Raw genomic sequence first — 14557 nt, 5'->3', positions numbered from 1 at the left:
GTCAAATACTTATTTCCCTCATTAAAATGCAAATCAATTTATAATATTTTTGACATGCGTTTTTCTGGATTTTTCTGTTGTTATTCTGTCTCTCACTGTTCAAATAAACCTACCATCAAAATTTTAGACTGATCATGTCTTTGTCAGTGGACAAACGTACAAAATCAGCAGGGGATCAAATACTTTTTTCACTCACTGTATAGCCTCGCTACAGTTATTTTACTGCTGCTCTTTATTATTTGTTATTTCTTTTCATTTTACATTTTTTACTCATCTATTTTTTACTTAACATTTATTTTTCTTAAAACTGCATTGTTGGTTAAGGGCTTGTAAGTTAGCATTTCACTGTAAGGTCTACACATGTTGTATTCGGTTGTGTGTGACAAAAGTAAAGTGTGGTGTACCACAGGGCAGCTCTCTAGGCCCTCTACGCTTTTCTATTTTTACCAATGACCTGCTACTGGCATTAAACAAAGCATGTGTGTCCATGTATGCTGTATGCTGATGATTCAACCATATACGCATCAGCAACCACAGCTAATGAAGTCACTGAAACCGTTAACAAAGAGTTGCAGTCTGTTTTGGAATGGGTGGCCACTAATAAACTGGTCCTGAACATCTCTAAAACTAAGAGCATTGTATTTGGTACACATAATTTCCTAAGTTCTAGACCTCAGCTGAATCTGGTAATGAATGGTGTGGTTGTTGAACAAGTTGAGGAGACTAAATTACTTGGAGTTACCTTAGATTGCAAACTATCATTGTCAAAACATATAGATTCAATGGTTGTAAAGATGGGGAGAGGTCTGTCCGTAATAGAGATGCTCTGCTTTTTTGACACCACACTCCAAAAAGCAAGTTCTGCAGGCTCTAGTTTTGTCTAATCTTGATTATTGTCCAGTCGTGTGGTCCAGTGCTGCAAGGAAAGACCTAGTTAAGCTGCAGCTGGCCCAAAACAGAGCGGAGTCTTGCTCTTCATTGTAATCAGAGGGCTGATATAAATACTATGCATGCCAGTCTCTCTTGGCTAAGAGTTGAGGAGAGACTGACTGCATCACTTCTTCTTTTTATAAGAAACATTAAAATCCCAAATTGTTTGCATAGTAAACTTACACACAGCTCTGACACACACACACTTACCCCACCAGACATGCCACCAGGGGTCTTTTCACAGTCCACAAATCCAGAACAAATTCAAGAAAGCGTATAGAGCCATTATTGCATGGAACTCCGCTCCATCTCATATTGCTCAAATAAACAGCAAACCTGGTTTCAAAAAACAGATAAAGCAACACCTCACGGCACAACGCCTCTCCCCTATTTGACCTAGATAGTTTGCGTGTATGTATTGATATGTAGGCTACGTGTGCCTTTTTAAAAAATTTATGTAGTTTTGTCCTTGAGCTGTTCTTGTCTATTAATGTTCTGTATTATGTCATGTTTCATGTTTTGTGTGGACCCCAGGAAGAGTAGCTGCTGCTTTTGCAACAGCTAATGGGGATCCTAATAAAGTACCAATACCAAAATACCACTGCTGGGCCCTGACGACGGAACAGAGGTACTGCAAGGTCATTACATGAAAGACAGAGTATATACAGTCAGAGGTTTTTCTGAGTGCAGTTGTGTAATTTGGCTTGATCCTTTCACTTCTGCCTTCAGCCAGCGGAATTGGTTCTAAATCCCTTCGTTTCCGCTCCCATTTAAGTCTACAGTACTAGACTGAGTCAGGTCAATGATGAGTGAGTCATCACCGTGCAACGATTTTGCTTTCAAGTTCAAAGCTGATCGTTCCCCTAATTGCCTGTAGGAGAATCCAGCTCAATCACTGTACCCAGGTATCACAATCTATGAGCCACCTGACATGGCATACTGTAGTTTGTCGGAAGAAAAAGAGGGTGATATGCACATCTTAAATTTAAGAATAGCGGTGCTGGACTAAGAAATAATACTGAGATAAAGGATTGAGAGGCCTGCACAACGAATATTGCTTCTCCCCAGTACTTTATTTCTGCACCCAATTATACAACGTTTTTAACTTCACACATGTTTTTCTATGTGGTTTCTTTCTTTTTGTTTTCCAGGCCCGGCTATTCCAGTCGGAGTGGACGTACAAGTAGAAAGCTTGGACAGTATCTCAGAAGTAGACATGGTAGGTTTAGGTTAACCCATTTTTGTACTACCAAGTTATGACACAAAAACTTCCAACTGCGCGTTGTTGAAATAAATTTATAGTAAAATACCCACATCATTAACACTTATGTCATTGCTTCCTGGATCCATATGGACACGTTTTGTTGGTATTTTTTGGCTAGCTAAATCCCTTATCTAACAGACTGTAACATTTGGATAGTCTTTGTTTACCATGCAGATGGTCATCATAATGATGGGTACTCCCAACTGTTGCTAGTCATTACAAATTGTGAGAGGGAGAGGGGTGAAATAGGGAGTGAGAGAGGGATGATATCTACTTTAGGGGTTTAGTGAGGAGTCGGAGTAGGCGGAGGGGGATGAGGAGGAAGCGGAGAAGGAGGGGGTTAAGGCTGAGGAGGAAGAGGTTTGAGTCTCTTTGTGGTGGAGCTCAACCCAAGAGGCATGAGAGGTTGCAGAGAAATCAAAGAGACTGCTCTGACCATTGACTTTCAGGCTACACTTAATTTCAGCCCCAACAGAATTTCAACCCAAAGTGCTGTAAGTACTGACAGCTGGGTGAATGATTTCTATTTACATGTATAAACTGTAGCACTTTTCTCAAAGTCAAAGCTCTACATTGATTTGTGTAATTTACTCACTGGGATAACTCAACCCCTTATGACCTCAATAGCATAGTTATGTATGATATATGACTAAGATGATTCACTGGGAATAGTTTTGCACAATCACTGGGCTCTTTCATTTTGCATCATAAAGTTTCTACATTTTAGACCATTATATTGGTCCACGCACCCTGGGTACTGGGCAATGCATAACTTTCCCCTTCTCTGTTCCAATAGGACTTCACCATGACCCTGTACCTGAGACACTATTGGAAGGACGAACGCCTGACCTTCACCAGCTCCACCAATAAGAGCATGACATTCGACGGGCGTCTGGTGAAGAAGATCTGGGTTCCAGATGTGTTTTTTGTGCACTCCAAGAGATCCTTCATCCACGACACCACCACAGACAACATCATGCTCAGGGTCTTTCCCGACGGACACGTCCTCTACAGCCTGAGGTGGGTCTGGGATGCTTTGGGGATTAGGGTTGCAAAATTCCAGTCACTTTTCCAAAATACCCATGTTTTCCAGAAATCCTGTTTGGAAGATTTCCGGAATCAGAAGGGAATAAGCAGGAAATCCAGAATCCTGGAATCCTGGAATTTCTGGAAAACCTGGGCATTTTTGTAAAGTTAGCAGAATTTCGCAACCTTATGGTATGGGTCATTCTTTGCAATGCAGGGTTGGGGTTAATTCAATTTTAAATTCATTTTGAATTGACTGTGCTAGCGCTGGGATGGAGCAAAAGCCTTCACACACTGTGGCCTTCCATTGCCACGATTCGCCTCCCCTGCTACAAAGTGATCGACTCCTAAAATTCTCAATACTGGGATTATGTACTTAGCTGTTGACATGTTTAGAATATTAATAGTATCCTAACTTTTAATACTAAAAATAACATGGTTCTGTGCAGGATGTAGGATGACATCTAGACAAGAAGATTCATTTGCATTTTGCCTCTGTTGTTTGTTAAAATTAGAAATGTGCTTCTGGCTGATGATGTTTTTAAAAATCTGTTTTTGAAAACTAGGCCAAAATGTGAAGGTACTACTAAGTTGTTATTTATGCCAGATAGATTGTTCTATTATGCTTCCCAAAGTCATTCACCAGACATTGGATGCACAAATTGTGTTCTAATGGGTTGAGAACATGCTTATTGTTATTCATGAAAGTGGCCCTGTTTTTTCAGATCGTCTACTACATACAGTTATAGTCAGTGTTGAATTGGTTGTATGAAATAGTAAAGGCAACAGAAAGGACCCACTTTATTTGGTGTTGTAAACAGGTGATTCAGTGTATATGTACAGTGTATGTAGTGAGTCCACACTCCAAAAATGAGATTTTCAAAGTTATGTCATTCTATTTATTTATTCCAGAAGGCAAAAAGAGCAAATACCATACAACTTTGAAAATAGCATACATTGCGGAACCTCTACAATGAATCTTATGTGTTGCAAACAGGCTCATGGGGGAATCTTAGTTTAGTTGATGTCACATCATGGATCTGTATTGTCCTTACTGTACAGGGTGACAGTGACAGCAGCCTGTAACATGGACTTCAGCCGCTTCCCTCTGGACACCCAGACCTGCTCACTGGAGCTGGAGAGCTGTGAGTAACTGTCATCAACTACTATTAACTACTATTAAGGCTGAAACAGTCATACCTCTCACTATTTTTTATAAAGGGAGGAATCCTAACTAAGATACACACAGAAATCTCCATTTGACATCAATAGATGATGTACTCAAATGTCTACGATATCTCTGGTTAGGATTTTTCCCCCTGGGCACAAAATGTTGTCTTTTTGATTACAGTAAATACACAAACAGAACAATATTATGGAGAAAATATCTAATGTTGGTTGTGCTCCCCAGATGCCTATACGGATGAGGATCTGATGCTGTACTGGAAGAGTGGGGATGAGTCCTTGAGTACGGACGACCGTATCTCCCTGTCTCAGTTCCTCATCCAGAAGTTCCACACCACCTCTCACCTGGCGTTCTATAGCAGCACAGGTACAGTAAAGTACATTACAGTGCAGTGCAGTACAGTACAGTGCAGTACAGTACAGTACAGTACAGTTAAGACAGCATTATCAATGTTACGGACAAATAGGGTAATTTTGGTTGAGCTAAAGGTATTGACTAAGATTAGTGATCACGATCAGTGGTCAATGAGGTATTGGCACAGGAAACAACCACACTACATGACATGATTTCAGTTAAAAACTCCAATACACAGTGAGTTTTTCCCAGCTAGATGAATTAGATTAGAGTAAAATAAAACGTGACATCATCACAGTCATTTAAGTCATCATCACAATAACCACATGGAGGGAATCATAAGCATTGATATTCCCATGATATTATTGACCGATACTTTCCTTTTGTTTTGTGTCTTCCTGTACAGGCTGGTACAATCGTCTGTACATCAACTTCACCCTGCGGAGACACATCTTCTTCTTCCTGCTCCAGACCTACTTCCCTGCCACCCTCATGGTCATGCTGTCCTGGGTGTCCTTCTGGATAGACCACAGGGCCGTCCCAGCCCGCGTCTCGCTGGGTACGATTATGGTGGTGTAATAGCTACCAATAGCTCAGAAGTCTTACAGTTTATGTCTTCTCTAGTGCTGCTTATTCTCCTCATTGCCACATTTCAGGCTTTTGGTGGTATTGTGTAAGTATCACAATGGTTTTCAGCATCGAGCTTCAAACATTAAAGCCGTCTTTGTCAGACCTGATGAAGATATATTGGTGTTGTACGATTACAAGAAAGAATACATATTCAAAAATACTCTGAAACTTATAGAAATGTCTGAACTCTATTCTGGTAGCCCCCATTCCATATTTACATTTACATTTTCGTCATTTAGCAGACGCTCTTATCCAGAGCAACTTACAAATTGGTGCATTCACCTTATGATAGCCAGTGGGACAACCACTTTACAATTATTTTTTCTTTTTTTCTTCTTTGGGGTGGGGTATGGGGGGGGGGTAGAAGGATTACTTTATCCTATCCCAGGTATTCCTTAAAGAGGTGGGGTTTCAAGTGTCTCCGGAAGGTGGTGACGGATCGTGTCACCGCCTTGATGTTAGCGGAGAACGACAGGGTGTTGTCCAGGGTCACGCCAAGGCTCTTTGCACTCTGGGAGGAGGACACAACGGAGTTGTCAACCGTGATGGCGAGATCATGGAACGGGTAGTCCTTCACCGGGAGGAAGAGCAGCTCTGTCTTGCCGAGGTTCAGCTTAAGGTGGTGATCCGTCATCCACACTGATATGTCTGCCAGACATGCAGAGATGCGATTCGCCACCTGGTTATCAGAAGGGGGAAAGGAGAAGATTAATTGTGTGTCGTCTGCGTAGCAATGATAGGAGAGGCCATGTGAGGATATGACAGAGCCAAGTGACTTGGTGTATAGCGAGAATAGGAGAGGGCCTAGAACTGAGCCCTGGGGGACACCAGTGGTGAGAGCACGTGGTGCGGAAACAGATTCTCGCCACGCCACCTGGTAGGAGCGACCTGTCAGGTAGGATGCAATCCAAGAGTGAGCCGCGCCGGAGATGCCCAACTCGGAGAGGGTGGAGAGGAGGATCTGATGGTTCACAGTATCAAAGGCAGCAGATAGGTCTAGAAGGACGTGAGCAGAGGAGAGAGAGTTAGCTTTAGCAGTGCGGAGATATATATATATATATTTTTTTAAACCAACAGACTTGAACTTTTTTTTATTGTCTTCTCCTTTCCCCTGCAGGTATCACCACAGTGCTCACCATGTCCACCATCATCACTGGAGTGAACGCCTCCATGCCCAGAGTGTCCTACATCAAGGCTGTGGACATCTACCTGTGGGTCAGCTTCGTGTTTGTCTTCCTGTCCGTGCTGGAGTACGCTGCCGTCAACTACCTGTCCACTGTGCAGGACCGCAGGGAACGCAAGATGAGAGACGAGATAAGGGAGAGGGCCAGGTCACAGGTAATGAGATGCTACCACAGTAGTGTGTATCTAAGACAATTTTCTAAGAGTAACTGAATATCTCTTGTGAATACAGTTTGCTCTTAATTTCATGCACTTTGGTTGACTGCGAGACACTGCTGACACATTAGAATTCCTCTTCTTTTCTTAGGGCCTAACCTAACACATGCTAACACATTAATGTTTGGTCAAATGTCTCATTGACATGCATGATTAAAAAATTACAGGCATGCATCTCAAATTAGTTTAGATACATTTTTCCTGGCATAAGCTCTATCTTTCCCTCACCTTCTCTCCTGCCCTGCAGTCGCTGCCCTGCACCTGTGGCATGTCCCAGACGAGGACCATGATATTAGACGGGACCTACAGCGAGGCGGACACCAACAGCCTGGCCGGCTACACCTCAGGAACTATGGTGCCCGAGGAGGACGTGGAGATGCCCCGTGAGGTGATGACCGAGAAGCAGCCTCCTGGGGAGCACATGGTGGTCCACCTGTCTGTCAGTAGCGAGTCCACAACCACCAAGAAGAAAGGTATCCGGGCCCTCAAAATTATCCAGAATACACACGCCATCGACAAGTACTCCAGGATGTTATTCCCTGGCTCCTATATCCTATTCAACTTCATCTACTGGTGTTCATACTGTATAGGAGCGTAGGGTCTACTGTATAGGTGCAGTATGGGCCCTGGTCAAAAGTGATGCACTATGTAGTGAATAGGGTTCCATTTGGGTCACAGACTATGTTCATCATACAACTGTGTTTAACACACTCGTCAAGGACAAGAGAAAGGCTAAGAGAGACTGTAACTGGGGTTTACATGGACATTTGATACTAATGGCCAATATTTGGATGGACTACTGACTGGTCTCACTGGGGTATTGGCCCATATGAGACTGATATATATGGGTTTATGTTTATTATGTATATTAAGGTAAGTGTAACTCACTCGCGAATGACGAGGGAGATTGTGAAAGTCTGAGAGACAGAGACTGAGTTCTATGTGGATATTTGGCACTGATGGACAAAGAGAAAAGCACCAGAGAGAGACAGAGACGTTCTTCATCATCCAACTGTAGCTTGTGAATTTCTCTCAATCGAGTCCACAGGGTAATTGATTGTTCTGCAAGTACGTATCAGCTGTTGTTTAAAAACTATTTTGTCCAAATAACTATTATTTCAACAAGTCTTTTGTACTCTGGGCTTGGCATTTGGCAACAGAGGTGTGTCTACAATGTTGTTAGCTTTTCATTCAGGTCTATTTGACATTCAGGTCTAAGTACCAGTTCAGTCTGTTGAAACCGTGTTTAACAGAGTGGTGTTTGATGGTTACGTCCAAAATGGCACCCTATTCTCTTTATAGTGGACTACTCTGGGCAAATGTAGTGCACTATATAGGAAATAGGGTGCCATTTGGGATGCACACAATGCTCTGAATTAGAGCATCTGCTACATACGTATGTGAAATGTTATGATGTAATTGATGTAATATACTACAGTATATATAATGGTTTGTGGTTCAAGTGAGGTCTCTCTCAGTGGTTCTAAAACAGCTGTGAAGTCATTAAAGCACAACAACAATAACAACAACGTAGAGCCTTTCAAGCTGTGAACAACAGTTACTGGCACATTTGTAGCCTACTGTATAAAGTAAAGGAACTGAGGAATCGTGTATAGATATGTATTTTCCTTTTTCTGATACCTCTCATATGGTCACATTGTATGGTTACATGCCATTGTAAAAAAAGAATGTAGGTCTACAATGTAAAGATATAAATCTAAAAGCAAATACACTGTAGCACTTAATAAAGGTTAATGGAATTAATTACATGTTTAAAAACATCTAAGGTGTCCCATGCCATCATACCTTAACAAGCTACAGCCACGACAGGCAACACATGGCTTGGCTTGAGATATTGATCTTAAATGTACAGTATAGATGATTTTTGCCTAAAACTAAATATACTTTTATTTTGACCACTTGAGGCTTTAATAGTCAGGTGAGAAGCTGGAACCATAAAATTAGATGAATGATTCTATTCTCTCATTCTAATTCTATGGCTGGAACAGCTTTTAGTAAACACTTTTTTATGTCAATGTGTGAGCAGAAATTAGCTTTAAATAAATGCAGCTGTAGGCTATTTCTTCACTAGACAACAGTTCACATTAGTTTTGTGAAACCATAATACTACTTTAGCCATTCCATTTTTAATAGGGAGTCAGTAGGGGAAACTATTTTCCTTTATCCCCATGTTGATATTGTTCATTATGAAAATAAAATAATGTATTTATTGTATAATTTGGTGGTATTAAAATATTATTTATTAAATGTGTTTTATATGTTGCTGTTCGCATTTATGTTGTTTGTTGCAAGCATTACAACTGTTCAAAGACTATTAAACTCCCCCCTCCCCTGGCTCCTGTATCCTATTCAATTTCATTTACTGGTGTTCCTTCTGTATTGGAGCAGTATGGGTATGGGCCCTGGTGAATAGGGTGCCATTTGGGACGCAAACTATGTCCATCATACGAGTGTGTTTAACACATTCGTCAAGGACAAGACGGACTGCAATTGGGGTCCCCTTCACACACACTTGCTCTGTCAATCAGACAGTCCAGTAGCCCACAGTAACTGTCTAGCTCTTTCGGGCGCGCCTTTCAGTTTGAATTGTTGACGTAGTACAATCACACCCCACGATTATCAGTTGCTCTGCGGATTTGCTGCTCTCGTCTGGCTAAATCTGGTAAAGCTAGCCTATGCAGCTATAGCAGAGGCCTCTCCTACACTTCCTGCGTTATGCTACAAGTTTACAGTGCATATAAGGTCATTTGTGGACAGGAACGCTAGTTGTTACTTTCACCAGATGCACAGGAATCGGTAAGTCATTTCATATCGACTATTATTTCGGTTATCGTTAGGGCTGTTCGTGATATGGATATTTGTACGGTAAATAGCATGATGACAAACGTATTATGACTCCATCGTCACAATATCACTTTGTCAGACTTCAGTAGCCTCACATTATATATATACATTTCCATTTGTAGGCCTATATCCCAATATGCTTTAAATCGAAGTCTCTATTATAATATAGGTTTGAAAACGTCCCGAAATAGCTTGCCGTTTCAGTCGTTAGGCTAGTTCCATAAAAGTTATTTGGATACACGCAAATTATCAAGTCTTGGGTCAACGACTGCAGATCCGAATCGTTTCAGTCAATACACACACGTATAACGCCACCTGGGACTGATGCAATGTAGCGAGAGTGTGAAATGAATCGATCATGTTGGGAGTCTATTTACGACGCGCGAGCTGTCAAACAACAGATGGCGGGGCGGGGCGGAGCGTAGCCACCCGTAAACTCTCAAAGTACATTTAAGTTTGTCTATTAGACTATTATTGGCTTTGAAACGTAAGTATAGTTTACTTTCTCCATTAATATAACGTGTACATTTTTACTATATTATGGTGTTTGTTCTTTCTATTGTTCTGTTATTCTATATTGTGGATCGGTAGAGAACATACAAGATCCACAGTTGAGTATAACTTCCCTAAAAGGGGGAAGGGGAGTTTTGACGTGGCGGGAAAAATGAGTCACTCAGGAAAATGGGTTTGGCTTAATTTTCTGACCTGTAAATAAAATAAGAGCTGTGGTGCCCATGTGTCTTCAAACCACCCCTTCTTTCCTTCCTAACATTGTATTATCATGACTAGGCATACAATGCACTCTATTCTATTCAAGGATCGAACTTCCCTTGAGAGAGGAGCCTAGTAGAAACATCGATTTTAGCCTAGTAGAAAAATAGATTTTAGCCTAGTAGAAACAGATTTTAGCATAGTAGAAACAAAGATTTCGGTGTTGTTTAAAGGCCAGTGGCGATTTTAGCATGTAAATCTTGGTGGGGCAAAAAAATAAATAATAATGAGGGTTGCATGCCAGCAAAACCACTACACAACACAAAACAAGACATTAATTGCGCTATAATGGTGCCCACAAACTGTTAGGGCCTAAAGCTGTCCCAACAGCAGAGTCCCAACACCTTACCACTGGTACACCTGGCTATCAGCATAGCCTTGTCTGGCAACGAAACAGTTAATTTAGTCTCATTTATTGCCTTTAAAAAAAACATAGCTGATATGGCTGAATTGCTTTAAAAAATGTGGTTTCTACTGACAATTGAGATGTACAAACTATAGCATAAGGGGAGGACATGCGAATAAGAGGCAATCCGTAATTTCGATTAAGACATTAATGAGCGAGCTAGGACGGATGTAGTCAATGTAACTATTTGTTCAGCACTTTTGAAATGTACATCGACAGAATTCAGAACATGGGCCGTTCTTACATTATTCTCCCTGTACACCAAGTCAGAACCGTAGGATAAATAAATGGGGGCATATACAGTGCTATGAAAAAGTATTTGCCCCCTTTCTAATTTTCTCTACTTTTGCATATTTGTGATACTGAATGTTATCAGATCTTCAACCAAAACCTAATATTAGATAAAGGGAACATAAGTGGACAAATAACACAACAATTACATATTTATTTCATTTATTTCATAAACAAAGTTATGCAACACCCAATTCCCCTGTGTGAAAAAGTAATTGCCCCCTTACACTCAATAACTGGTTGTGCCACCTTTAGCTGCAATGACTCCAGCCAAATGCTTCCTGTAGTTGTTGATCAGTCTCTCACGCCGCTGTGGAGGAATTTTGGCCCACTCTTCCATGCAGAACTGCTTTAACTCAGTGACATGTGGGTTTTCAAGCAGGTTTTGAACTGCTCGTTTCAAGTCCTGCCACAACATCTCAATTGGGATTAGGTCTGGACTTTGACTAGGCCATTCCAAAACTTCCAATTTGTTGCTTTTTAGCAATTTTCGTGTAGACTTGATTGTGTGTTTTGGATCATTGTCTTGCTGCATGACCCAGCTGAGCTTCAGCTTCAGCTCACAGACGGATGGTCTGACATTCTCCTGTAGAATTCTCTAATGCAGAATTCATGGTTCCTTCTATTAAGGCAAGTCGTCCAGGTCCTGAGGTAGCAAAGCATCCCCAAACCATCACACCACCACCACCATGCTTGACCTTTGGTATGATGTTCTTACTGTGGAATGCAGTGTTTGGTTTTCGCCAGGCATAATGGGACCCATCTCGTCCAAAAAGTTGACTCAAGTTTGTCAAAAAGCACCTGGATGATCATCAAGACTCTTGGAAGAACGTTCTATGGACAGATGATTCAAAAGGATAACTTTTTGGACGACATGGCCAGTAATGCCTGGCGAAAACCAAACACTGCATTCAACAGTAAGAACATCATACCAAAGGTCAAGCATGGTGGTGGTGGTGTGATGGTTTGGGGATGCTTTGCTGCCTCAGGACCTGGACGACTTGCCTTAATAGAAGGAACCATGAATTCTGCATCAGAGAATTCTACAGGAGAATGTCAGACCATCCGTCTGTGAGCTGAAGCTGAAGCTCAGCTGGGTCATGCAGCAAGACAATGATCCAAAACACACAATCAAGTCTACACGAAAATTGCTAAAAAGCAACAAATTGAAAGTTTTGGAATGGCCTAGTCAAAGTCCAGACCTAATCCCAATTGAGATGTTGTGGCAGGACTTGAAACGAGCAGTTTAAAACCTGCTTGAAAACCCACATGTCACTGAGTTAAAGCAGTTCTGCATGGAAGAGTGGGCCAAAATTCCTCCACAGCGGCGTGAGAGACTGATTAACAACTACAGGAAGCATTTGGCTGGAGTCATTGCAGCTAAAGGTGGCACAACCAGTTATTGAATGTAAGGGGGCAATTACTTTTTCACACAGGGGAATTGGGTGTTGCATAACTTTGTTTATGAAATAAATGAAATAAATATGTAATTGTTGTGTTATTTGTTCACTTATGTTCCCTTTATCTAATATTAGGTTTTGGTTGAAGATCTGATAACATTCAGTATCACAAATATGCAAAAGTAGAGAAAATTAGAAAGGGGGCAAATACTTTTTCATAGCACTGTAAGCAGACAATGAAAGCTCTTACAATATTTGATGATTACATTTCTCTAAAACAGGTTATAGGCTACATGTGCACAACCAAGTCAGAACAGTAGGTGAAATTAACAGGGGAAAATAGAAGAAATAATTAGGGTGAGGCACATGGGCTACTACCAGCTTACTACACAACATAGTATTACTTTCTTAGCTTATTTTTTTTGTTTTTTGTTTTTTTTACAGTACACATATCTCCCTGGCATTTTACATAATTTATGCAGCAGCATACAATACATTTTTGGACTCACCTTGTTGTGCTGTGCTCACTTGAACAGGAAGGTGGCGCGGCGGTCCTTCGTGGGCAAATGTTGTCATTAAACTTTGTCATCAAAGTCTGGCATTCTCTGGCTTTATGGTGTTTTCAAGAAAACTGGGAACTCAGGAAAAAAACAAGGTCGAATCATGATGATGTCAGTGATCTTCAGGTTGTAGCTCTAGAAAGAGGCCTGAGTTCCCGACTTACAATTCCGAGTTGGATGACCGTTGAAAACGTATTTCCCAGTCGGAGCTCGTTTTTTCCCCCCGAGTTCCCAGTTGTCTTGAACTCACTGAAATCAGATTTCCCAGTTCGAGTTAACAGTTGTTTTGAGCGTGGCAGAAATCATGCTAGATTGACAGCATGGCCAATGTTGAATGTTTATCATTATAAGGTTGGAAAAGAGACCCATGGGACCACACACCCACTCCACTGAATAGCAGGCTAGTGATTTGCAATGCTTGCAGTTAATGTAGCCACTGATTCATTCCAAACCACTCATTGTTGAATTTGCAATTTCCAACTTGTTGTGTAATGTTTATGTCCAATGGCCGATGAGCACCGATATGTTTTATCTGTAATTTCTCTTCATTATTTCTCTTCATATGACAAGGATTAAAAAGGATTTGCCAGTAGATTGTCGACTTTGATTCATGATAATGACTGCAGCTAAGATTTTGAAAGTATGATGTTGACATGATCAGTCCAACAAAGCTACTGTGGATATAACGTGATTTGACGCCATTTTGTCTGTGGCCAATGACCTTGAGCCTTCTTGGATGGGCACTTCTAATGTAACTCTATGGCAGCACCCAAGGGGCTTGAATTTTCAAGCTCTACCCTTAGATTTGGCGGTGAAGTAGTGTTCCCATGAGTGACAGAACACTGAGCCAATCACGGCGCAACTAGAGAACATTACCAACCCCTACGCTCCGTATTTTCCGCTGGCTGCCCCACCACCACAGAAAGCACTGAGCTTGGCTGAAACACCTGCATTTTGGAGCTGCCTTACTCAAGAAAGCAAAAAAGAGACCATGTTTGTATACAACTTTATAAGTCAATGATTTTTATTTATTTTTTACATTGTTTGCAAACTGATGTGACACGTATTAATATCAAAATAACATGCAAAACAGGCATTATTATTATAATTGTATTTCTTTTGCTAAAAATGTGTGGCTCAAAACATGTGGAGCTCTGCCCCACCTGCCCTGAATGACGGGTCGCCACTGTTAAAAGCACAACATTTTTCAATCAGACAGACATCACATGGACAAGGTCTGCAGCGAGACTTTGAGTTAAGCCATCATGTCAAATACACCTTATTACACTACCAGTATCATTGTTGGGTGTCGTAGATGTTATGTTCACACACATAATAGATATGCTATATTGTCTGGTGAGCGCAATAACGTAACACCCTCTCCTTCAAAGCAGGAGTCAACAGTGCAGCACTGACTGAAGTATGATGATTACATCAGTTCAATGATTTATTTTGTGGTGGTGTCTCCTTGATCAG

At 41.2% G+C, this 14557-nt stretch overlaps 2 protein-coding genes across 2 annotated transcripts in view; both read left to right on the top strand.

The window, feature by feature from the left end:
- LOC121539586 (gamma-aminobutyric acid receptor subunit rho-2-like) overlaps nucleotides 1-9095 on the top strand; it is a 37301-nt gene extending 28206 nt beyond the window's left edge. The window contains exons 3-9 of the mRNA XM_041848203.2: nucleotides 2082-2149; nucleotides 2991-3214; nucleotides 4283-4365; nucleotides 4632-4772; nucleotides 5167-5319; nucleotides 6508-6728; nucleotides 7036-9095. Coding sequence (XP_041704137.1) covers nucleotides 2082-2149; nucleotides 2991-3214; nucleotides 4283-4365; nucleotides 4632-4772; nucleotides 5167-5319; nucleotides 6508-6728; nucleotides 7036-7386 — 1241 coding nt within the window. The 3' untranslated portion in view covers nucleotides 7387-9095. The remainder of the gene's footprint in view (nucleotides 1-2081; nucleotides 2150-2990; nucleotides 3215-4282; nucleotides 4366-4631; nucleotides 4773-5166; nucleotides 5320-6507; nucleotides 6729-7035) is intronic.
- A 381-nt stretch (nucleotides 9096-9476) lies between these two features.
- The window catches only part of LOC121538929 (nesprin-3), a 45394-nt gene continuing 40313 nt past the window's right edge, over nucleotides 9477-14557 (top strand). The window contains exon 1 of the mRNA XM_045205833.1: nucleotides 9477-9605. The gene's annotated coding sequence lies outside the window, so the exon portion shown is untranslated. The remainder of the gene's footprint in view (nucleotides 9606-14557) is intronic.

This window comes from Coregonus clupeaformis, chromosome 20 (genome assembly GCF_020615455.1).
Source record: "Coregonus clupeaformis isolate EN_2021a chromosome 20, ASM2061545v1, whole genome shotgun sequence".
In the NCBI taxonomy this organism is placed as follows: Eukaryota; Metazoa; Chordata; class Actinopteri; order Salmoniformes; family Salmonidae; genus Coregonus; species Coregonus clupeaformis.
Note: the sequence above shows the minus strand (reverse complement) of the source record. Positions and strands in the feature narration are given on the sequence as shown.